The sequence below is a fragment of the Argentina silus genome (assembly GCF_951799395.1).
Source record: "Argentina silus genome assembly, chromosome: 11".
NCBI classification, from domain to species: Eukaryota; Metazoa; Chordata; class Actinopteri; order Argentiniformes; family Argentinidae; genus Argentina; species Argentina silus.
The window spans coordinates 15,010,443-15,037,062 of record NC_139665.1 but is presented as its reverse complement, the minus strand read 5'-3'; the positions used below and the strand labels follow the sequence as shown (position 1 = coordinate 15,037,062).

Sequence of the window (26,620 nt, the reverse complement as noted above, 5' to 3'; positions counted from 1 at the left end):
GTAGATGCAGCGTGGGTGCAGGAATATATAGGGGGCACGTACAGTCCCTCAGCTTTTAAGTTTCTTTGAAATTCACCCTAATACTGTTTGGATGCGTGGAAATGGGTTATATTTGACAGATTAAGAGCAACATTTGGACAGGATGTATTATGGTTTCATTGGAAATGCTTAAATGTGTGTGTCTCTCTCTCTCTCCCTCTCTTTTACTCTCTCTCTCTTTTACTTTCTCTCTCTCTCCCTCTCTCTTTCTCTCTCTCTCTCTTTTTCTCTCTCTTTCTCTCTGTGTCCTCAGGGTTTCTTCCGTAGAAGCATCCAGAAGAACATGGTGTACACGTGTCACAGGGACAAGAACTGCATCATCAACAAAGTGACGAGAAACCGGTGTCAGTACTGCCGCCTGCAGAAGTGCTTCGGAGTGGGAATGTCCAAAGAGTGTGAGTCTGAATCTTTAATCCCACACTAATCCCAACCACACCGCTTCCTGGAATAAAAGGACTGCACTGCGATCCCGGTCACATGGTTGCCTGCCATCCCCAGTGCGTTAAATCCACAGGCTTTCTGCTCTTGCGGTTTTCCCCTTAAGTGGATTGCATTTCTCACTTTTAATGATATGGTGGGAGTGTGTGTGTGTGTGTGTGTGTGTGTGTGTGTGTGTGTGTGTGTGTGTGTGTGTGTGGGTGTGGGTGAGAGAGTGTGTCTGTGTGGTGTGTGTAGTGTGTGTGTGCGTGTGCGGGTGTGTGTGTGTGTATGCGCGTGTGCGTGTGGGTGTGGATGTGGGTGTGGATGAGAGAGTGTGTCTGTGTGGTGTGTGTGGGTGTGGGTGTGGGTGTGGGTGTGAGTGTGGGTGAGAGAGTGTGTCTGTGTGGTGTGTGTGTAGGAGGGGGTCTGTTGTTGCTATGCTCACCAGGGTATATCCAGCAATGCTGGATGATTGGCAGCGGATTTTGCCCAAAGCTTCACATGACCCAAGAATTCGAAAGTTGCACCTGTTCGATGTTTTCATCTTACCTTGATCTCTCAGATAATTGTGCAAAACCACAGAAATCTCTCACTATCCAGAGATTGAACGTGTCAAAATGGGGATGGTTGTTCTGTACTGTGTCAGATCTCTGCCTGAAGTACAGAACTAGCTGAGGACAAAGTCACATATGATTCCACTAAAGAGAAAGATGGACGTGCAGAACTTCTCACATTGCGAAGTTGCAGCTTTACCCCCCTCTTTCTCCTCCTCCCTGTCTCTCTCACACACCTCTCACACACCTCTCTCACACACACACACACACACACACACACACACACACACACACACACATACACACACACACACACACTCCTGTCCCTCAGGATCCATCAGACCCTGTGTCTGGACCAACAGAGTCTGACGAGTCAGGACTGGAATTACATGTGAGGTGTCATACACACAGACACACATACACACACACACAGAGACACACACACAGAGACACACAGACACACACACACAGACACACACACACGCGCACACACACACACACACACACAGACACACACACACACACACACTAATTACTTATACTGGACTTACTGAGGTTGTTTGGCTCTTATGAATTGAAAGCAAGTCTGTAATCCTCTACAAGCGCTGCAGACTGCTCTGCTACTTAAATCGTGTGCCTGTACACAATAGTGCGTGTTCCCAGTTGCGTGTCCTGGTTGACGCATACAGCTGTACGGACAGGTGAATACAGAAAGTGGCACGCTGGATAAGACTAGGGTAACCCTAACCCTAACCCTAGTTAAGACTGGCGGGGCGGTGGAGTCACCTAACAACTTACCTAAACGCCACGCAGTTAAGTTAATAAAGATTAACTTCTTACTCGAGTCATGTAAATTCAATTACTCTCACGTAGCGTATGCTAAGCTGTTGACGTAGCGTTAAGCAGGACACACACACCCGCCCACACAGGACACACACTGCACACCCGCCCCCTGAGATAACAAACACACTGCACCCCCCCCCTCCGAGACAACACACACACTGCACACCCGCCCCCCGAGACAACACACACACACACTGCACACCCGCCCCCCGAGACAACACACACACACACTGCACACCCGCCCCCCGAGACAACACACACACACACTGCACACCCGCCCTCCGAGAGGACACACGTGCATTTGGGCACAGGGTCAGCCATATTCATATTAAGTGCCTTGCTCAAGGGCACAACGGCAGTGGTAGGCACCTTAGATATGATGCCAGCGACCTTCCAGTCACCAGCTCACATCCGGGGTGCAACCTACCGATTGCTGGCCGGCCTCTCTAACCTGTAGGCTACCTGCCGCCCCCTACAGGCACGCGTTTTAATTAGGACACCGTGTCGAGCGTCGCTCAGTGAAAAAGGCGAAGGAGAGCCGCGCCGACCGCCACTGTTGAATCACACCGTGAAGGTAATGAGTCGCCTCGTGTCCAAAACATTGCCGCCAGAGCCGCCCTTGGAATAAGGCGCGACATGAGGCCCGAACGCATCATTTCCTCACCTCCGATGAAGGCACAACAGGAGTGTCTGCTGTTGCGGCGTCTCGTTGTCAGCGATAGGAACAGTTTGCGTTTCACAGGCGATTGGCGCCCTTTGATTGCATCAGCGGTGATGGCGCAGGTTCTCTCCGTGCTCCATTAGCTTCAGGGGAAGAGGAAGATGAAGGCGATTCCTTTTCCTTTGTGGTACTTCTTTCTTTTTTTTTCTTTTTTTCTCTGCCCGGCAGTGGAATTGGAAGGTGGAAGGTGATGTCTTCATACTCCTCATCCCCCCGCCCCCTCCCCCGGCCTCCCGTCTCCCCCTCATCCCTCCCTTGTCCCCTGGGCTGCGGGCTAAAGGAACCACCCCCCCCTCACCCGTCCTTCAGGGCTGTGTGTGATGTGGTGGAGGCCAGCAGAAGATCCATATAAACTGTGCTGTGATGATGGTGCTGTGAAGTGTTTATGAGTATTGCCGTGTTACCGAGGTGCTGTTGAGGCCAGTGATGATGGTTATGTGATGTCATTCATGTAGCAGCTGGGCGTTGATGGCTGTATGGGAGACTTCAGAGTCAGAGGAGAAAGAGAGAGAGGGGGAGGGGGAAAGACCATGCATCGTCATGTGCCTACTGCAGATAGCTGTGTGTGTGTGTGTGTGTGTGTGTGTGTGCGCGCGCGGATGTGCGTGTGTGTGTGTGTGTGTGTGTGTGTGCGCGCGTGCATGTGCGTCTGAGTCTGAATCTGTGTCTGTGTGTGTGTGTGTGTGTGTGTGTGCGCGCGTGCATGTGCGTCTGAGTCTGAGTCTGTGTGTGTGTGTGTGTGTGTGTGTGTGTGTGTGTGTGTGTGGTATCAGCAGGTTACAGATCCATATCTGTCTTTTATCTTCTATTTCTTCTCACTCATTCGAGTAAGTGGTCATGAGGCCCAGAGACCCATGAGAGATACGATCAAGATGACTCCAGTGAAAACACAGGCTGGGGTGTCTGTCTAGGATCACACAGCCAGGTCAAGGCTTCAGGGGTCTGGCTGGAGTCACCACAAAGCTGTGTGTTACCTTCCAACACCACGCTCCACGGACAGGAGGCGGTCTGTGATGTCAGAGGAGGACAAGGAGCCACGTCATGTCATCACAGGATACCTTCGGTCACATGTCCCCTGCTTAGTGACATTGTAGGCCTGCTGGCCTGGCTGCTTATCAGATCTGTTTGACTGGTGTTTGGTGACACAAATAAAGAAACGTGCGCGCGCGCGCACACACACACACACACACACACACACACACACACACACACACACACACACACACACACACACAAGTAGGTCACTGAGTCAACACAGCAGTCACCCATGTCCTCAATGAACACTGCCAGCCCGTAAATAGCTGTGTAGTGCCTGCCTACTCAGAATCGCAACCTGCCTTGCTCAGTGGTGCTCTGGTAGATAATCTGGTTCCACTATCCTCCCCCTGCTGCAAGGTCATATTTTCACTGTGCAGGTGTCTCATCTGACAGCCCCCCCCCCCCGCCCCCCCCACCACGGCGATTAACTCCAACTCTCATCGCTGGCATGAGAGAATTATGTGTCATTCAGCGATACCCACCTGGTTAGTGTTGGGAGCTGCTGCCATACGATGTGCTGTGGCGCCGGGTCTCGGCTGGAGCGCCCGGGCCTCCAGAAATATTGTGTTTATTTACTGGTGCATCTGTCGGGTTTGCCGCGTCGCCGCACGAAGCCCTGTGGCTCACAGATGGCCGGCCTGCGGCCTATCGGATCGGTGCACGTGTGTGTGGTGTGTGTGTGGCGTGTGTGTGTGTGTGTGTGTGTGTGTGTGTGTGTGTGTGTGTGTGTGTGTGTGTGTGTGTGTGTGTGTGTGTGTGTGTGTGTCGCCATCCACGCCGGCTGCTGCCGCCGTCGCATACGGAACTCCGAGAGTTAACGTTTTTACGGCCGTAGCGCCATCCTGGGAAGTCAGCAGACCAGAACGCTGGCTGTCGCCTTCCCAGCAGCCAGAGGAAGCCCGAGAACAAGGGATAAAGAGGAGGGAAGGGAGGTCAGGGAGGGAGGGAGGGAGGGAGGGAGGGAGGGAGGGAGGGAGGGAGGGAGGGAGGGACGGACGGTGGGAGGGAGGGACGGTGAGAGGGAGGGAGGGAGGGAGGGAGCAAGAGAGGGACGTTGCTCACTGACTAAATGAGGATTAGATGAGTGTCCTCGGGAGGCAGAGGACTTGACTGTGGAGTGTCGTTATTTAAAAAAGGCTCCGAACAGAGCTCCTTGGCTCTTCACACCCGTGGAGGCTGGTGGAGGTAGAAATCGGAGGACGGGCTCATTGTAATGCATGGAATGTTTTCTACCTCCACCAGCCTCCCCTGCTTCACACTTGAGACCGGCCCTCTGAAGAACTCTTGAGCAGCTTACTACAGTACAGTACATTCCACTGTAGCCGGAAAACACTCTCTGATCAAACAGTCTGAGTTAAGAGTTCATCTGCCTGCCTTTTTATTTCACATATTTGTATCTTTTTATAACACAATTTTGACTACCATGACCATGTACACACTATAGCTAATAATGTTCAATCAAATAAAAAATAAAAATGAAATGGGGAATGTTTCCGGCAGATGAGGAAAGTTAAGAGCAGCTATCTTGGTTAGGAAGTCATGATGAGACGGAGCCCCCCCCCCATGCTAGATTTATCCCCCCGTTCTACCCCTCCTTCTGTGTGGTATTAAAAACCCATCTATTTTCATGGCCGCTTGTCCGATGCATCATTTGGATGTATCTGCTCGTGGTGGCAGTGATTTGCTTGGAGTGCAGGGGTAATTGATTGCACCCAGGGGGGCGTGCGGTACTCACGTCCCTCTCTTCCTAAATCACACCTCCTGGCTCTCCTCGCCGACCCACCCAACGCTCCAGCCCCCTCTCCTCTCTGCGGGAGGGAGGCAGTGTGTCACCCACAGTGACAGATTACCATCCCCCTCTCCTCACACACACACACACAGCTCACACACCATCCCCCCCGTGGAGCTGTGTGTGTGTGTGTGTGTGTACACGTGTGTGTGTGTGTTGTGTACATGTTTGTGTGTATACACATGTGTGTGTGTGTGTGTGTGTGTGTGTGTGTGTGTGTGTGTGTGTGTTGTGTACATACGGCAAGTGGATCAGACGGTATCCCGGATTAGCCCCAACACCACTATATCTGCCCTTTTCACTGATGCCAGTGACCCACGTCACACCGGCACTCTTCTTCCTATGTGCCTTAACCCTAAGGGATCAGGGATTGCTCACTCCGCCCAAGGATATCCATTTAGCCAACGAGATACTACCTCACATGTTTCCATCATCCGAAGCACTGTTCATTAAGTGCAGGCAGATGATCAACCGAAGCTCTATGTTCATCTGCAGCCTATGTTCATTCTAGCCCCCCCCCCCCCCACCACCACCACCAACAACAACAAACGAAGATGTCCTTGTTCAGTAATTCTCTGTGTGTTTGACTGCTCAAATAAAAAAGCCCACGCGGCCCAAAGCAGATGGTCGTCCACAAAGCTGTAAATGGTTTGTACATCCATGCAAGCTCCATTACCCCCTATGGCTCCCCTGAGGCCCGGCAAAGTCGTCCTTGAGTGTTTAAGTGGCTCCGTGGTGACTCACTGGGCGACCTTCTGCTTTGTCTGCCGTCCTGGCTTCCCATCATGGCAGCTTGAGACTCTCCAAGATGAGCGCAATCAGAGCGAGGCCAGGCCCAACACGGGCCTGAGTGTGTCCCTCAGACCCCTCCCTTCAACGCACAGAGAGCACAGACCCCCTTCATGTGACAGATTAGTGAAGATGTCCATGTGCCTTGCATGCTGGACTGTAGACCTTGAAAACCCCTCCGTGTTGGGAAGACCAGAACAACATTCTCTGAACGTTCAGGAAACTGGACCAACCGTCCTTTTGGCTAACACTTTATTGTACAGTACCCCTAATTACCTGGTCCTTACTTGACAACTACATGACAACAGTTTAATTACACGGTTATTATCAACAAATTATGATGGTGATTTTGGGATTCACTGTAGCAACAACAAAGCTTCACCGATACTGTATGTACGTTCACTGATTCAAAACAACTCATTAGTTGACAATGGCCTCTGTTGTTCAGTACAAGCTTGTTGTCACAGTGATTACCGTGACGACCCCCTGGCGTCTGTCACCACCAACGCCACACGCCTCATATCCATTTAATTGTCTTCTGAACTCTGTGGGGCTGTCAACGAGGAGGTCAAAGGTAGAGTATTTTAAGTACCCTCCACTTGTCCCGGCCCAGTCATTAGTTAAATCACCGTCAACAGAAAGTGTTGTTTGGATGACCCTAAGCAGCTGATCAGGACAAAGGTCGTCAGAACGTACGATTAATGACACAGACATGCACATATGGGACAGACATCTAGGTCGGCATACAATGTGTTAATGATTTTAGCGGTAGGTGATGTCATTATGCCGACTGACACTGATCTGCATAGAGGTACCCCTCAACCACCCCATCCAGCCTAATTCTCTTTAATGGATACCCTGCTTTACCCATTCATTATGGGTCATTCATTATGGGTCATTCATTATGGCGGCTGTTTGAATTGAGTTGATTGGACATGTGGAACTAATGTCACTGGATGGGGGCAAGGGGGGCACGTGGGAGGGCATAGAGCGCAACACACATACATTAGACTGTTGATGCCCTTTTTTTTGGTTGTCGTCTCACTGGGATAAAATCTCTTTTACAAGATATATTATATGAGGCCTATATGCCGAACTTTGGTCATACTGTACATGGAAGGTAAACAGCAGCACTATGCAGCATTTGAATCTCCCAAAAATACACACACTGCTTGAGATAGACAGGACCGCATGTCTGTCGGGAGACAACATAGTCAGGTAGATGTATATTAGGCTGGGTTTCATTTTCTGCTGACCTGCTCCTGCTGTAAATTAGGAAGGAGTTATCCACATGGGATTAACACAATTGCATCTTCAAAGACGATGGCTCTATTGAAACTGAACAAACAATGCTCCAGGCATCACACTCTTTTCATGAACTACCTAACAAGTTTCCTTCTCCACAAACTAGGCCATGAGTGCTTACAAAAGTGCTCATAAATACAGTATATATTTCCCTATTTCTAAATCTTTTTAAAAGGTTGAACGCCCTTGCTTTGTTTTGTGAATATGAAAGGGCTTGTGTTGTAAACTAGGGCAGAGGAGAGAGGATGCGGCTGTTCTGTTGTGTTTGTCAACCAAGGCTAGGAGGAGCTCTCTGGGGGATTGGAACAACAACGATGGGCAGAGTTCTTCTTCTTCTTCTTCTTCTTCTTCTTCTTCTTCTTCTTCTTCTTCTTCTTCTTCTTCAGGACTCCTGATTGTTTAGGAGTGTTCATCTGATCAGTGCTCAGCCCTGTGATGTTGGAGGATGATAATGATGCTCCTGTATTGAGTAATAAACCAACCTGTTTGTCTTTGTTGGTTGGCTCATATGAGGGGCCGCAGAAGATCCCTGCTGTGACAGACTTCAAAGACCAGCTCCTCTGATCCGTAATGAACCAGAATCCCAGGACACCACTCCAAGGTTCTGGGCTGAGGGGTGTGGGCTGTGGGCTTTCTCTCTCTGGACCAGGGAAAGAATCTATTGTGAGAGAGAGAGAGAGAGAGAGAGAGAGAGAGAAAGAGAGAGAGAGCATGCGCGTGCAATCTCTCTCTCTTTCTCGCTCTCTTTCTCGCTCTCTCTCTCGCTCTCTCTCTCACAATAGATCCTTTCCCTGGTCCATACACCTAGATAAGGAGAAACAACATCTTTCTCTCTCTCTCTCTCTCTCTCTCTCTCTCTCTGTTGAGAACACAGGCTGTATGCCTTCTTTGTGTTCCTCTGCTGAATGCATTTCCTGTAGTCTTCTCTGGAGAACGTAATGCTGCAGGTGGAAAGTAGATGGATGGATGGATGGATGGATGGATAGAGGATGGATAAACTAGATGAGGAGCAGAGTTGAACCAGTAGAGGTTGGTGGAGGTGGAAATCGAAGGACGGGCTCATTGTAATGCATGGAATGGAATGAGGAATGGCTTTAAACACATGCGCCAGTGTATTCTCTTCTTCGATCAAAAACCAAGCTAGCTACATATAATGCACATGCTTAACTCCCAACTGCCAAATCATTCCGGAACACTCACCACCTAGAGTGCCAAGTGTTATGTGGTATTTACCTAGCAACAATACTTTGATTGGCTACAAAATGAAGCATCATAATTGATGCTTTTCTGGTGAATACAGTCTAGAATGTTGACAATTTGGGCGATATTATCCACCCTCGGCACTAAATTAGTTCATGGGCTCTCTTGTCATCGTATAACACAGAGAGTGAATAACCTTTAGAGTTGACCTGTGGAGGTGAATGGAGCCTGACGAACATGCTCCCCTTCTCCTCAGCTCTTGGAGGAGATTTCTCGTCACCTTGTTATTTGATGTCCTGGTCTGACAATGAAAGACAACGTAGCAGTTGGGATAGAGGAGGGAGCGTCTCTTAACTTTGCTGTCAGTTCTCTCTGTGCAGCTCCGTTTTGCGGACTAAATCTGAAATTCCCCTCGGCCACGAGCAAACACAACCGTCGCACGGAAGGAGCTGCCCTCGGGGTTGCCACGGCGATCACAAGTGGGCACAGCGAGGGAGGTCTGTCAGTAGATTAGGGTCTGTCATCGTTGAGAGATAACGTCATGCCAAATTACACGCTGCAGTTCTGAAGCCTTGCAGTTTATTATTATTTTTTTTTCCTCTCTGTTCTTTAATTCAGCTGAGTGATAGCACTAAGCTGACAGAGAACGACTGACTGGCAGAGATGTTAACCGTTTAGTTACTCCAGGCCCTTATCCAAGGCCTCAGGGAGGAGATGCTGTCAGCTTAACACTACAAACAAAATGTAAAGAAGTCATTTGTTGATTTTATTGCACACAATATCGTGCCCTCCTCCTTTCAATGGGCTATGCGCCTCTAAGCACACGCACGCATGCACGCACGCACACACGCATGCACACACACAAACACACACACACAGGAGCAGATGGGCCATATCACAATGTACCACACTTTGGCAGTGGCAATGGCTGTAAAATAATTGTAAAACGCTTCCAGATTTTTTTCTAAGTGTGATTTTGAAACGCTAACATGTAAAAACCAATTATTGAGGAAAAGTCAGGGAAGGAGGGGGGATGTTATTTCAATTATAAAAGTCATACCACGTGGCGTGTCATTGCAGAACTGTGAGAGTATGAGAAAAGGAGCACTTTTACGACTTAACATCCATTTTGTGTCATTCCACTCCCCTTTGAGTGAGTGAAATGAAATTGCTCCATCAAATCAATCACCTCCCTTGTCATACTGGAACTGGCATTGTTTATCTTGTACGCAGACATTCCAAACACAACCCTCCTTGATCGCCGATGTTCCGGAACATTCAAACATCCAGGTATTGTTGACATTGTTGACATTGTTGACACAGTCCCGAATTCTTCATTTTTGATTCTCTCAGCTGTTCGGAATGACCGGAATAAGAAGAAGAAGGAGGGCCCAAAGCCGGAGCTGGCAGAGAGCTACGAACTGACAGCAGAGCTGGAGGCCATCATTGACAAGATACGCAAGGCCCACCAGGAGACCTTCCCCTCCCTCTGCCAGCTGGGCAAATACACCACGGTGAGTCCCTCACATGCGCACATGAACACACACACACAAAGCACACACAAAATGCATGCATGTTCGCACACACACACATGCCCGCTCGCTCACACACACACACACACACACACACACACACACACACACACACACTCAGGCCCAGTTTTCATCCAGCACAAGCCGAGCATGAAGCAGGTTGTGTCAACTCTAAACCGGCTGATGACAGGGAACGTGTGTGTTTGATTGGCCTTCTATTGTTGTAGAGACCTGTAGAGTGGCCACAGATAATCAATGTGGTCTACTGTAGTCTAAACCCTCCTCTAATGCTACTGGGTCACTCAATTCTGAAGCGTGTTATGTCCGGTGCTAATCCTCTCCCCCACACACAGGTGCTAAAACTCCCTCACACACAGGTGAAACGATTCTGACAGGAAATGGGAATCAATAGCTATCCAAGGAGATTAGACCTCTCTTTGGGGGTCTGTGTTTGAAATGCCAACTGATTATCAATAACTCAAAAGTGGTATATAGTGAAGATCAACATTCCTATAGCCCTCCGAGTCGTGAGATCCTGGGCTGGGTTCTTCCTGTTGGATCCGACAGAACCCGACAGAACCCTCATCCCTCTCACAAGTCTATACGTAAATAAGTCATTTGTTGATTTTGTTGAGCACACGATATTGTGCTCCTTTCAATGAGCTCTGCGCCTTTACGCACACACACAGGAGCAGAAAGGGGGGCAGAAATCTCCACCTCAGCAGCATTTGAAGTACTTCTTCTAGTCCCCAAGGTCCGACGTTGTCCCATTTATAATGGGATTGTACGTACCCGGAAGCCGGAACCCTTTTGGATAAGAGCGTAGAGACAGTCATGTGACGCTACATTTGTTGACGCCAGTGTGTTGTAACAAACCCTGGCGGCGGCGTGGGAGAAATTAAAAAAAAGACACCATGTTGGAAACGGATGACTTTGCGGCTGCCGAAAACATCAAAAGCGCATCAGGGAAATGTCTCTGAGCTCCAGCGCGCACACGGAAGGAGACGGGCGATCAGTCACGGTGAGAGACGAAGTGACTTCAGGCCGCGTCTCCGTTCATGACACTTCTGAGAAGTGGAATAGATGCGCCTGATCCGGCTTGCGTCATTATCTGCTTCCGTGGCGTGTATCAAAGGGGGCGGGCGGGAGGGAGGGAGCGGCGCCGGTGTTGAAGCACGGCAACGGAGGCTTAGCGTTGCGTTGTAAATGACTGTCACTCTGAGGGCTTTATGTCCACCCCCGTCATCTTTCATGAGGCGTCAAGGTTGATTCGGAGCTGGAGGCCTTCCTCCTCCTCCTCCTCCTCCCATCCTGGTTGGGGCCTGTTCACTGAGAGAGGGCCTTGAACCAGTGGCCAGGCCAGGCACGTCTGGTAGATCAGCTGGGGAACTGAACTGAAACCACTTAAAATCAATTTGACATGTCAAGTCTTATGGGTGGCAGACCTCCAAAGCTGACCCTGAATCAGTGTTTAGTAGAGTAGAGAGAGAGAGAGAACTCCAGCTCTCTGCAACAGGGAAAATGACAGGTCCCTCTGCCCAGATGGAGATCTGTGCAACCATTTCTCTAGGCAAAGGTCAAGGTTCGTAAAAAATACGGAGAAAACCTCTCAAGCAAATATCAGTGTCAGATATATATTCTACCCCATGACATGTAGATTGATGACACAGAACAGATTACCGTGCAAGATAAAAACTTGCGTTCAGGTTTTCCAAGTTTTCTTGCGCTTTGACAGGTAAATAGTCATGCGAGATCTTTACTGGGTGATTGATGACTTGATAGCAGGTGGAGATAGCGGAGCTGTGATTGACAGGTTGGCGTGGCAACATTCTACAGAGAGCTGACAGTGTCTAATGTGTTTGTTTTTAGGCTGACTTACATATAGATTGCACTCAGCGTGCGGTAGTGGTGATTGACACCGGCGCTCCACAAACAGCGCACTGTTGGGAGTGTTGTGGAGCAGAGGGGGAGATGAGTGAGTGGTAATGTAACTACACACACACACACACGCACGCACGCACGCACGCACGAACACACATAGAAACACAGACACACACGCACGTACGCACACAGACAAAGAAACACAGACACACAGATACACACACACACACACATAGAAACACAGACACACACGCACGTACGCACACAGACAAAGAAACACAGACACACAGATACACACACACACACACACACACACACACACACACACACACCAGACTAGCTCTCTTTGTCTGTACACACATTTTCACACACCCACACACACACTCACGCATGCACATACACACACCCACACACACACACACACACGCACACACACAAACACACACACACATACCCACACACGCACACACACGCACACACACAAACACCAGACTAGCTCTCTTTGTCTGTACACACACCCACACACACACTCACTCACTCATGCACGCACATACACACACCCACACACAAACACCAGACTAGCTTTCTTTGTCTGGAGGATTGGGGGGAGTCTCATGGCACCTGTCAATCATATTGTCTGAGGTAAAGCTGTGTGCTGCATCATCCAGAATCATAAACAAATAAATAACCAACCATCTTTATTTTAAAAGATATCTAGCGATGGTTAGAATCTTCCATTCCTTTCCTTTATAAATGGTGAAGCCAGTATGTACACAAATACCCTCAAATAAAAGCTGAAAATCTCTACTATAACCTCATAGTAATGGAAGAGTTTTTGGAGTATAGAGCCAAATGAAGAATCAAGAAGAAACTGTCCCATTACTTACGCAGGGCACTGTATTACTGTATTACACTGACATTGTAACCAAAGCTAAGCTGAAACACTTGCAGTGCAATGCAATCATTGACAAGTCTTCCACATCGGGTGCTCGTGCAGACTTCCCCTGGTGGAAAAAGCTACGCGGGGAATGTTTGCACTCGTTTGTGCATTGTCTATTAAGGGTGAAAAGTTCAGAGTTCGTCCTACATTACCTCTCACGTGTTTCCCTTTTCCTGCATAACACACGCACACGCACATGCACAGACACACACGCACACGCACACGCACACACACTCCCCAACCCTGCTCACCTCACCTCACTCTGCCCACCACACTTCTCTCTTCCTAATCTGAACCAATAATAGCACTAATTTTCCCCTTCTCCACGGACGAAAAATAAGAGCAGAAAAATAACCGAACCACGGGACCTCTGTGGTGATGCAGGCTGTTGTTATTGCTATTAGCTGTAATGGAAGTCGGCCTCTGGATAAAGCCCTCATCTGGATCACAGCTAATTACGGTTGCTCACAGACTGGGTAGAAGCTTGTCATTATTACAAGCGATTGGTTTCGGACGCGCCTTTTGGAATCCTCCTTCTCCTCCTCCGTCTGGCGAACACAAGAGGAGCATCGTGCCTCCCTAGAATAGGACTAAAGCTCCAATTACGCAGTGAAATATTCAAATCCTAGTCGGCAGTGATTTAGGAGTTCATTGCCGGGTGAGGGAGAGATAGCCTGGGTTGAGTGAGAGGGCTTAGTCTCCAACAATGAATAAAGCTTCATTGACAGTGATGGTGATGGAAAACGAGCCTGGCGGGTTTTTAAAAAGAGAAAATATAACATTAGGGACGCCGTGTGGCCCTCGGCGGAAGGAGGCGCCGGCGCTGCCGTGTGGCTTAGCCACTGGATATTAGCTACATTAGCTTCATACTCCACTGTCACTATCCTTCACAGCCAGCCGGCTGGGGGGGGGGGATATTAATTTATTTTTTTCTACTTTCTGCATCCGTACACACACACACACACACAGGCACGCGCATGTGCGCGTGTGCAGCTGCAGCGTGATGTAGTGCGCTGCGTTGGTTTCTCCATTGGCAGCTTCTTTTTTTAACGTCACGACTTGTCTAATTTGTTTGGATAAATGCTCTTAAATGAAATTAGAAATTCCCCGGCCACTTCCTTGTTTCGCTCTATTGAATTATGGGACTGGGGTAATTGACTGAGATTGCGGGGTGGGGGGGTGGGGAGGGGGTGGGAGAGGGTTGGAGGGTGGGGGGGGCGCGGGGGACTCAGACACTGAATCCTCCCTGCCTCCCCCTTACCGTCCCCCATCTCTCTCCTCTTCCTCCGCCCAGGGGAGGAACAAGACAAGTGGCTTTAATATCAGAGAAGCTACCCCCCCCCCATCCCACAGACACCACACACACACACACACACACACCTCCCTCCCTCCCTCCATCGCCACCTCTCTCCCATTGGCCCGTCAGAGGAGAGACAGAGTCTGTCAGTGGAATGCAGCTGTGGTGCTGCTGCAGCTCATTCCCAGTGATTTAAGCACAGACCTAATGTCCCTCTCACTTAACCCCACATCATATTCGGTGATCTCTCTCTCTCCCTCTCTCTCTCTCTCTCCCCCCCGCCCCTCCTCTCCCCTCCCCTCCCCTCCCTCCTTCTCTCTCCGGGGGCCAGACAATAGATCCTATCCCCAGTGTGTCCAGTGACTCCACGCTCAGTGCTAACAGCTAGCGCTAACAGCCCGGGGGGATTGATGCGGTGCAGAGCGGAGGGAGGGCAGAGGGGGAGGGGGAGGGGGGGGAACCTATCTCTGCTGCAGCCATTTAGATGAGCAGTGTTGGGCCGGAGGGAGATGCACATCACATCCCCAAGTGCCGGGCGGCCATAAAGAGCTGTGAATACTTCTCTGTTTGTCAAGAGGAAAAGAAGTGTTTAGGGATTCATTGATTTATTTCATTAATGTCTTTGGCTAATAATAACCCTCGCTTAAAATGTTTCTTCCATTCATGGAAGAGTAGAAACTCTATATGACGCATAGAGAAGATGCAACTTTAACTCACTAACTGCCAAAGAATTCCGGAACACTCACCACCTGGAGTGCCAAGTGTTTGATGTGATGTTTACCTAGCAACAACACCTTGATTGGCTACAGAACGAAGCAACGTCATTTTAGCATTTTCGGTGAATAAAGTCACCCATGGCACTCAAGAATGTTGGCAATTTGGAAAGCTTTATTCACCCTCAGCACTAAATGAGTTAAAGCTTTAGGATGCAGCATATGCAGTCAATAGAATCTCAGGAACACATCTCAAAAACACAACGAAATACAGAACAACACGCGTCCTATCCTCTGTGAGTTTGTGCTGTGTGAGCGTGTGTGTGTGTGAGTGTGTGCTGTGCTGTGCCCTTGCTGTGAACACAGGCGGCGTGGGGAGGCCCCCTCAGCCAGAACAGATGGGCCATTTCGTGTAAACTATCGAAAAACAAACAAATTATCGTCAGCTGCTCCATCCACTGTATTACTGAGCAGAGAGACCCAGCAAAGCATGCGTCACATACTCCCTGTAGAGGGTAACTGATTCCCCAAATGGCGTTTGTCTTTTCTCTCTCTCTCTCTCTCTCTCTCTCTCTTTCTCCCTCTCTCTCTCACAGTCTGTTCTCTCTCTCTCTCCTTTGAGTCTCTCACTCATATTCTATCTCTCCTATCTCCCATGTCAACTCTCTCTCTCTCTCTCTCCCTCTCCCTCCCCTCTTTCCCACATTCTAACCCTCCTCCCCCTGTTTTTTCCGCCACAATCTTGTGTTTCCGTGCTGAATGTGTTGTTTATCTCCGGAGTCTGCTGACTTTGGACTTTCCTTGGCCTCCTTATCCTCAATTTCCTCAACCAGCGACCAACGGCTGATGTTGGCAGCAGGGTAGAAAATAACAGCCAATCCAGGATATGAGAGATGATGGGACTGTCGATACTCTGGTGAGAGAGATCCTCGCAGGCTATGGGAGCCAGAGTGGCTGTCAGATCTGGAGTGTGGAAGTTGGCTCCAGACTGTCTCTGAACAACTTTATAACAAGGACGCAGTTAAACAGTTGAGATGTTTCTATACGGCCGCCTACACACCTGCTCTCCGGAGATGACGCCTGGGGTTTCTTGCCCATCTCTCTCTCTCTCTCCCTCCCTCCCTCCCTCCCTCTCTCCCTCCCCCTATCCTCTCCCTAATGGCTTATATGCATCTTTATTTCCTTCTCCTTTCCCTGTTTCCCTGTCTCCTCCTCTTCTCTCTCTCTCTCCCTCCCTCCCTCCCTCTTCTCCCTCCCCCCCTCCCTGCCTCCCTCACATGTGTGCATAAAGGACCCTGGCCCATATAGATGTCTCCATTAAGGTTGACTCTGACATCAAAGTGCTCTCTGCTGCCTGTCACAGCGATAGCTTGGCTGCCGTCATCCCACCACCAACCCACACACTCTCGCTCATTACCAGCCCGGGCTTCTCTGTGAAACGTATACCGCCAGCTCCACTATATATGTGGCTTATGGAGCATGTTTTAGATTATTCATATATAAGTGGGACACATATAGAGAACAGTGACGGGTGAGTGTGTGGGTGAGGAGATCGTTAGTAGCTCTTCATCAGTGATAACGGTGCCGTGTGTGTGTGTGTGTGTGTGCCTGCGTGTGTGTGTGTGTGTGTGTGTGTGTGTGTGTGCGTGCGCGTGTGTGTGTGTGTGGGTGTGTGCGGTGTGTGTATGTGCCTGCGCGTGCGTGTGTGTGTGTGTCCTCTCCCCTCTGTGTTTCCTCCTCCAGAACTCGAGTGCAGACACGCGTGTGCGACTAGATCTGGGCCTGTGGGACAAGTTCAGCGAGCTGGCCACCAAGTGCATTATCAAGATCGTGGAGTTTGCCAAACGAGTGCCTGGTTTCACAGGCCTGACCATCGCAGACCAGATCACCCTCCTCAAAGCTGCCTGCCTGGACATCCTGGTGCGTGCCGGGGTTTACTGGATACAGGGTTGGGTTGAATGCAATAACAATCTCTCTCTCTCTCTCTGTCTCTCTCTCTCTCTCTCTCTCTCCCCTCTCTCTCTCTCTCTCTCCCCTCTCTCTCCCTCTCTCTCTCTCTCTCTCTCTCTCTCTCTCTCCCTCTCTCTCCCCTCTCTCTCCCCTCTCTCTCTCTCTCTTCATAAAGGGTTGGGTTGAATGCCATAACATGTGTTTTAATAGGCCTGTACAGTTTAGACCGTACCCTACGTCAGCAGGAAGACTGAGGTCCCTTCCTGTTAAGACTAGGAGAGCCCTTAGCAACGTTGTGCCAACCTCAGTTAGACTAATGAATGAAACACTGCATCTTGAGGCACGCGCAGCACTAGCAGATGAAGAGCTGTTATTTTTAACGACGTCTGTACGAGTCTCAAAGCTTCAGCTGGACACGTGGAGTACCACTTTTACTGCTCTTTTATTGTTTAATGTGTTGTGTGTTAACAACTTTGGTGATCATTACTGATTACTTTGAATACGTTTTGGTTTTTTTTTTGTGTCTGTTTTATCGGTCTGTGTCGTTTAATTGATGGCAACTACAGCCATCAAAAAATGGAAGTTAAAGCGATTCTATTCTATACAAGTTTACCCTTCAACCTCTGAACTCTGCTTTACCTACTGCTCTACTTCCCCTCGGCCTCCTACTAATTGTATTAAGGCGTGAAATGCACTAATGAATACAGAACACATAACTTCACCACTTACCCACAGTAGCAGCTCTCTGTTTAATGAGAATGTTTTCTCTGACTTCATCAGTACTGTTTAGTGTCTTAAAAACCTCTCTTAACAGCGTAAGCACTCTTCATTGAGGTCGCCGGTCGATAGGCTGAAACCTAGAGGGGGGATTGGTTTAGCCCTGTGAACTTCCTCTCTGGAGTCCGGTCCTCTCAGCCCTGATTGGGCGTCTCTCTCAGCCAGCCAATAGATGAGCAGGCCAATTGATCCTGCCAGTCGATTGTGATGCAGAATAGCCTTCCTTTTAAACAGAGGACATTAGATTAGAGATGCTGAGACGTTCCTCAGCTCCAGATGGGATTAGTGGCGTGATTCAGAAGGTCTGTTTGTCTCTCTGCAGCGCGTTACCAGTGGTTGTTCTGTATTCATGTTAGTTTGCGATGTTATGTGTTTTTCTGGAATGCCTGCGGCTGAGTGATTGTTTGTTTGTTTGTTTGTTTGTTTGTTTGTTTGTTTGTTTGTTATTTGGGAGCAGTGGTGAAGTCGAGAGCCACACTAATGTAGCCTCGATAACAAGATGGGAAAGGGAAGCGGATGGCACTCCCTCTCCCTCCCTCCCTCTCCCTCCCTCTCTCTCTCTCTCTCTCTCCCTCTCCCTCCCTCCCTCTCCCTCCCTCCCTCTCTCTCTCTCTCTCTCTCTCTCTCTCTCTCTCTCTCTCTCTCTCTCTCTCTATTTAATTCAATTCAGGGGGCTTTATTGGCATGAATTGCAAATGTAAATATTGCCAAAGCAATACAAATACAAACATACAAATAGAAAGTATAAGCTTGATTACACACCAGAAAATCTGATAAATACAAAATAAATGATAATGATAAATAAAACACACATACAATTAATTCTAATGACTCTCTCACACACACACACACACACACTCATCTAAACTGAAGACAATTATTAATCTCTCTCTCTCTGTCTCAGTTCAGTTCAATTCAATTCAAAGGGCTTTATTTGCATGGGAAACAGCCATGTACAGTGTTGTATCAATGTGCAAATAGTACTATAGGAAAAATAGATAAATAGTTAAATAAGGGTTGTATTTACAGTTGTGTTTGTGCTCCACTGGTTGCCCTTTCTCTCTCTCTCTCTCTCTCTCTCTCTCTCTCTCTCTCTCTCTCTCTCTCTCTCTCTCTCTCTGCCTATCTATATCTACTATGAGAAGGAGTCATGCGAGACTTTTGCAGGAGGGCCTGTGATTTGATTATTTGATTAGCACAGCACATGGGAGAGAGAAGAGGGGGAGAGAGAGAGAGAAGGAGAGAGAGAGAGAGAGAGAGAGAGAGAGAGAGACCAGTCATGTGCCTTGCTCTTTCGGCTCCATGGGCAACACTCAGCTCCCTGTATCAAACACATCTAATCTCCACTGATCTCTCAACGACAGCTAACTCCCTGCCCCTCTCCTCTCCTCCCCTCTCCTCCCCTCCCCTCCCCTTCCCTCCCTTCCCCTCCCCTCCCTTCCCTCTCCTCTCCTCACCTCCCCTCCCCTCCCCTCTCCTCTCCTCACCTCTCCTATCCTTCTCAGCTTGGCCCCCGGCTCTCCCTGACCTAAAAAGGCTTCTCTCTCTCCCCCCTCTTTCTCTCCCTCTCCCTCTCTCTCCCCCCCCCCCCCCCCCCCCCCACTCCTTCCCCTCTCTCCCCCCCACACGTCTCTCTCTCTGACTCAGAGTTTACAGATCCAGTTCTGTAGCCGTGTGTGTGTGTGTGTGTGTGTGTGTGTGTGTTAATCATACTGCTGACTGTTCGCTCGTCACAGATTGTCAGCATGCAGTGCTGTATCATAGCAAGCGGCCATGTTTCTGAGCCAACAGTGTCTTTCTGTATATATACATACATCCAGTGATTGCAGTGGGTTTTATCTGAGGGTTGTTATCCTGTGGGCTTTCTGTGCCTTCTATGCAGTGGTGTACAGTAGATTAGTACTGGCACTATCACTTCCTGGTTTGATTAAAGCTCTTGACACACAGGGCCTGACGAACAGAGCTATGTGGCAAAGCAAACAGGATGTGCTGTTATCCCGGGGCGTGTGTGTGTGTGTGTGTGTGTGTGTGTGCGTGCGTGTGCGCGTGTGTGTGTGAGTGTTTGTGTGTGGGGCAACAACAGTGCATGTATGCTGTTAGCAGTGATTAGAGATGGGGATTGGCTGTAATAGGAGACGGTTCTGTTTGTTTATGACAAAGTGATATTTGTCAAATGTGACAAGCCGCCACTGTTGAACTCGCCGAAACACCAAGGTGAGAAGTTGAAGACCTGCTGGGATGACTCCTTGAATCTCTCTCTCTCTCTCTCTCTCGCTCTCTCTCTCTCTCTCGCAGACACACTCTCTCACACACTCTGACAGAGGCACACACTCACCCTCTCTGACAAAGACACACACACTCACACACCCTGACAGGTTTCTGTGGTGAAGGGCGCGCCCTGTGTATTGTGCTCGCGAGCTGGGTGAGCAAGTGTGAGAGGGAGGATCAAACGTGTGTGTGTGTGTGTGTGTGTGTGTGTGTGTGTGTGTGTGCCCAAGCCTGGCCAGCCGGTGTGAGTCACCGCCAGCAGCCATGTTTTATTCTGTTTCATGTTGCGGACGTGCCTGCCACTCACTGTCAGCGCCAACCCACTCAACTGGCTTCAAAGGCTGCTATAGGCTTCTCATCCCTCTGTCTCTCTTCATTAGACACACACACACACACACACACACACACACACACACACACTCGTACAGCAACCCAGAGGAACTCAGGGAGACACAGAGGTGATCCCTGGTTAATATTAATGGTCAAGGTCACAGCAGTGGTCGTGGTCGTTGTTGTGGTCTCTCTCTCTCTCTCCCTCTCTCTCTCTCTCTCTCTCTCTCTCTCTCTCTCTCTCTCCTCCCTGGCTGGTGCACTACATCATAGTCCTAGTTCCTTTAGTCCTCATCTCTAGGTTGTCACAGAAAGTTGGTGGTTGAGTGATTGTGTCCTTCCTCTCTGTCCTTCCTCTCTCCCCCCCCCCCCCCCCCCCCCCTCTCTCTCTCTCTCTCTCTCTCTCTCTCCGGGGTCAGATACTGCGCATCTGTACCCGGTACACCCCCGACCAGGACACCATGACCTTCTCGGACGGTCTGACCCTGAACCGCACACAGATGCACAACGCCGGTTTCGGACCGCTCACCGACCTGGTGTTCACCTTCGCCCACCAGCTGCTGCCCATCGAGATGGACGACACCGAGACAGGCCTCCTCAGCGCCATCTGTCTCATCTCCGGAGGTGGGCACCGGCGCCGGGCGTACCCCAGCGGGCATCCAGGGGGGGGGTCAGGGTAGAGAACAGGGTGGCAGAGGGTTGGGGGTTGTGTTTTTTTTCCGGCAGATCCGCTGTGGGTTTGAAGGGCACTGTGCTGAGTTAGAGGCTGTGCTGGATGGCTAACACTCTAGGCTACCGTAATACACTTAATACACTTGATGATTAGGATAAATCTACTGTTATACATAGAATACACTTGTTGTTGTTATTACAGATAGCAGTTTAAAGGTGAATTGTACAACTGTAGATAATGAAGTGAAGAGTCTACAACATGCCATTCTTATCAAACCCATGGCAGTATTAAGTTAATAAACCAGCCTCCTCCAGGTCACCTAGAGGTCAGTCTCCAAGTGGTATAATACTCCTGAGTGTGTGTGTGTGTGTGTGTGTGTGTGTACAGTCGAATGCTTTTACTGTTCCTCTCACAGGAAATTAGACGGTTCAGAATGTTTCACCACAGGAATACCTGAGGCTAGAGCTCCTCCTCAGCCGTGCAAGAGAAGGCAGGCATTGATCAAAACACGCACCGCACACACACACACACACACGCGCGTATGCAACCACACACATGCTTATCAACGCACTCATGTGCACAGGCACTCGTACACACACACACACACACACACACACACATATGCATCCACACACACACACACACACACACACGTATGCATCCACACACACACACACACACACACATGCACAGACACGCTCACACACACAAGTGAGCTCTATAGTGTGCAGTTTCAGGAGCTCACGTTACCCTGCCACATTCCCCTCCCCCTCTCCCTCATCTCCCCCCTCCCCCTCTCCCTCATCTCCCCCGCCTCCGTCCCCCGTCCCCCGTCATGTCTCTATAAGGTGTGTCACCGATGCGTCCTCTTCAAACAGTGCGTCCCCGGCGTCTCGACAAATATTACACACTGTTGCATAATACAGGGAAGAGCTGCGAGCTCTGACTCCCATTGTAATATTACCCTCTGACTGGGAGGGCCTGAGGTTGTTCTGTACATGAGCTGATGATTCACACACACACACACACACACACACACACAGGCACACACACACGCACAACACACACACACACACACTGCCACCTCTTGGTGCTTATGTGGTACTGCAAGAATGACATCCTGCAAGAATGACTCCTGAATGAGTGTTGGGAACCTAACCTGTACCAAGCTCAGCCTTCATGTCTGACTCTGTGTGTGTGTGTGTGTGTGTTCCAGACCGTCAGGACCTGGAGGAGCCCTCGAAGGTGGACCAGCTTCAGGAGCCCCTACTAGAAGCCCTGAAGATCTACGTGAGGAAGAGGAGGCCCAGCAAGCCCCATATGTTCCCCAAGACCCTCATGAAGATCACTGACCTCCGCAGCATCAGCGCCAAAGGTGAATTTGGTGTTTACATTCCATAAGTTCTATTCTAAGTGTGTGTTCTTCTCTGTGGTGGTCAGGTGGTTAGCTACAAGGGTTTTGTAATGGCCCTCTGTGTGTATTCTGATGTGTTAGCGTGTTAGCTGGTTAGCGTGTCAGCTGGTCGGCGTGTTAGTTGGTTAGCGTGTTAGCGTGTCCTCTCCCTGCCCCTCCAGGTGCGGAGCGCGTCATCTCTCTGAAGATGGAGATCCCTGGATCCATGCCTCCGCTCATCCAGGAGATGCTGGAGAACTCGGAGGGCCAGGATGGCCAGGGCAGCGGCTCCGGTGAGGGGGGCAGCCCCAGCAAGAGCAGCACTGGCAAAGGCAAGGGCAAGGGGAACTCCGGCAAGGGGAACTCGAGCAAGGGGAACTCGAGCAAGGGGAACCCCAGCAAGGGTAACCCCAGCAAGGGTAACTCCACCAAGGGTAACCCCAGCAATGGCAGTCCTAAGAGAGCCAAGCCTGTGCCGGAGTCCCCGGAGACCTCAGACAGCGAGGGGGCCATAGCGTCCCCCCCCAGCGAGGAGCCCTAGCCCCAAGGAGCCCAGGGCCTCCTCCCAGACTCTCTGACATTCCTTTGCACAAAAAAAACAGGTAGACAGCCAGGCAAGGTTGACCCCCCCCTCCCCGGGAAACCGACTTTGCTTGTTTTATGTTATCCTCTTCTCTCTTTTTTTCTCTCTCTCTTTCTTGATTCCCCTTTTAAAAAAAACGACAACACTAAGGCCTAAAAGGACCAGTGCTTTGTATAAAATTAATTCTAAATTTAGCTCTTATTGGCGTTGTGTTTCTGGGACTAGGGTTTGCTGGGTTTGTCACTCGCGCCCACCTGTACACAGAGATAAAACTCCTCAGGTCTGCTGTGTAAATTCATACCTGCATGACGGGCTCAGAGTTTGATAAGTGGTTTTATTCTCTTTCTCTCTCTGTCTCTCTATCTCTCATATTGTTGGCATACATTGTACATACCATCGTATGGTTAGGTCTCTGTTTATATGATGAAGTTTGTGGTGCTTTTTTCATTGTCTTAAATATTATCGTTTGAGGCGATACATCACGGTTTAAAGAGGGGCTAATTGTAAGTCCTAAAAACAGTTATAGAGAATGTTCTTGCATATAGACAGTATGGAAGTCTAATATTTGATATGTTCCGATATTTAAAGCTGTTTTTGGTTTATTGTCTTTTATAACTCTTTATGTTGATGTCTCTACATGAATGAGTCTACTTTCAAACCGCCAGAATGCAAGGCTTCCCTCCCACATCAGCTGAGTGTCTTCAGCTGTTCCCTCAAGGAAGGGAAGCCGGACTGTAGAGGCCATAGATATACACTTACCAGATTGAATCTGTCCATAGATATCAGCCTTTCTATTCAATTCTCAAAGCTAATATGAAACATTTATCTTGAAGATAAAAATGTCAAGACAGAAATGTAGTCTTTAAAAGTGAAATCTGTCTGGTTTGGTTTCAGATAGCTTCACAGTAAGCCCTAGCAGCACGCTCTGTTGACACTCCTGAGAAATTCAACTTGCTCATAAAATTAGTATCAAAGTATCGAATTAGTATGAAATAAGTTTGGTTGTAATCTTTGAAGTTCCCTTGGAATTCTCATGATAATTCTCCACTGCAAGGCAGTGTGCGTCAAAGGGCTTTGTGATAACTAATATCTAGAGCTGCTACTGTATATTCTCTGCACAGTTTCAATCTAGCAGATGTATATCTATAGCTAACAGCTACTACAAGCAACTGGGTCACACAAAACGCACATGGGTTCTGGGTCAGGGTTCTACAAGAGCCCTATGACCAGGACCACCACCCCTCTCCTCCTTTTCATAAGTGTCTTTTTTGGCAGTAAAACACGGGAACATTGCAATCCTTAAAGCATATTCATGACCGAACCGCTTTGTCGGGAAGATTGTACACTAGATGTTCTAGCTAGCACATGAAATAGGATCCATGAGTCCACTACTTATTCGAGACGGAGCGATGCATGTCTGCCTTGCTCCTCAGACTGACAAAATGCAAACCACAGTGATGCAAAAGGAGATTCCAGATGACCTCTGACCCCCAGAGAAGTGCAGTAAGGTAGCCCAGAAACCCTGCTTTTTGACTAGACTAAAGAACCAGTCGAGCTCTTTATCTCTGGGGTGAGGAAGTATCTCACATTGGCCGCGGCGCTCCTGCTGTTATACAGATAACTTAGTAAAGCTGCTTCTCTCCGGAGTACTAAGTCACAGATCTTTTGCTCACACTATCAAGTTACAGTGAAACTGCAGGTAGGAATCTCCACTGAGAGAACCAGGACCTATCCAGCCCCTGATGCTAGCCCTTGTGGTTGGACAATAAGGGTAGTTTACTCTAGACGTTTACTAGTTATTCTGCTGTAACCCAAGGGGGGAGACTTATCAGAGCACTTATAAAAGTTTGAACTTGTGAATCATACATGTATATAATGTTAAATGTGATAGATTATACACGATATAATCACCTTTGTAAACAATATGAAGGATGGTCATGATTTGGGGTGTAAGCGTTATTATTGTGACTTTTCTCACAGGTTATATAGAGTAATAATATCTGAAGTACTGAGATTGTCAGTCAGTGGGCGAAACGAAAGGTCCAACCACAAGGTAGCATAAAGCCACTTGTTAGCTAGAACAACCTCAACAGCGACTCAACCATCTCCACTCACCACCCCTATCTCAGCCCCACTCGGGATACATATCATAAGGGAAAAACACAACTGTTTCTACCATGTTTTTGAATGTGAATATGTCAATGAATTACATAAGAATGACATGCAGTGTTCAAGGAAACACTTTCTTTAAAGAAGCGTTTCGTTGGCTCATTGCATCTCATTTTAAGGACAAGAGGAAATGCTCTGTTTCCCTGTGTGTGTGTCTGTCTCTCTCTCTTCCTGAGAGAGATGGATGACTGACTGGGAAGCATCCTGGTGTGTCTCACCAGAGCAGTGTGTGTCTTTGAAGCTGGAAAACTTTCACAACTGAAGAATGTCTACAATCCACTCCACATCGTCCACACAGCCCTCAGGCACCTGGACACAGTGGGGACTATATCCACTTCCGTTTCGGAAAAAAAGTTCACTATGCTGAATTACTCTACGTTTCTTTCTGTTGAATGTTGTACCGATGTAACTGTAATATTTACTATCTCACTGCAGAAAAAAAATGTTGTTTCGATGTGTGTGCTTTGCGTTCCGATTTGGCAGCTCTGTGGCACCGCTCACTCTTGTCATGTGACCCTCGGAACATCATCTCATAGCCAGCCTCTCCCAGGCAACAGTTGCCAAGGGGAGAGCTGCGGTCTTGAGGTCATCACCACTTCCGACCAATGATGAGCGAAGAGCCCCGCTGTGGGAGGAAAGGATGTCTCAGTCTGTCTCTGCTGAGCACCGGTTGGTTAAAGTTCCCCCCTGTGTGTCTTGTCTACGATCAGAACAACAGAGCTGCTTTTTTCTTCTTCTTTTAGAGTCTGCAGATGGAATGCCATGCGGCTGTCGCCAATCAATCAAACTCAATCAACTGACAGCTATTTGGTTACGTTTATGGAATCATTTGTCATCATCCAAATCAGCAGGTAGGAAGGAGCCAGAGAACAAGACTGTGAAGCCTCAAACACACAAAATTATTTAAAAAGCAGCTCTGTTGTGTCTATTTCAAAAAGTTCCAGTTTAAAGTTTGTTAACATTTACAAAATGTTATATGGTCGCCTTTTCCCCCCCACACCAGTATCAGAGAACCTCACCATCGTATGCAGTGTTGTAAAGTTGTTGTGTTATGAGACATGATCAAATATGGTTGCGTTTTCTTAACTTGTCTGACTGGACATAAGGGTGGGGCAGTAGTGGCACTCTGGGAGTCTGGAGACTCATTTTCCCATCAGCCCCTGCTGCCCTGCGTGGAGACGTCCTGTGACGGGCTTCTATCTGTTCCTGTTCTCCATTTTCAATATTGTCTCTTTGTTTGTACATTAACAATGCTTTTTATGTTCATATACTGTTTAACTTTACCACGAACTGTCCTGGCAAAGTAATACAAATATATTTATTTTAAAATACAGAATGTGTGGACTGTACTGTATTCTCTAATGTGAATGTTAGGGTTAGGGAATTACTCGCCTGAAGCCTTGAATGCTGTACTTT

At 48.7% G+C, this 26,620-nt stretch overlaps 1 protein-coding gene across 3 annotated transcripts in view; it reads left to right on the top strand.

Moving 5' to 3' along the window:
- The window catches only part of LOC310811935 (retinoic acid receptor beta-like), a gene marked incomplete at its 5' end in the record, with an annotated part of 61,759 nt that extends 38,592 nt beyond the window's left edge, over positions 1–23,167 (top strand). For 2 of the 3 annotated variants that reach the window (XM_083680287.1, XM_083680288.1), the window contains 6 exons: positions 293–434; positions 10,052–10,212; positions 16,805–16,981; positions 20,806–21,010; positions 22,276–22,434; positions 22,635–23,167. In XM_083680287.1, coding sequence (XP_083536413.1) covers positions 293–434; positions 10,052–10,212; positions 16,805–16,981; positions 20,806–21,010; positions 22,276–22,434; positions 22,635–22,993 — 1,203 coding nt within the window. In that variant the 3' untranslated portion in view covers positions 22,994–23,167. The remainder of the gene's footprint in view (positions 1–292; positions 435–10,051; positions 10,213–16,804; positions 16,982–20,805; positions 21,011–22,275; positions 22,435–22,634) is intronic. The other variant, XM_083680289.1, reaches the window with a different exon arrangement.
- Positions 23,168–26,620: the final 3,453 nt, after the last annotated feature.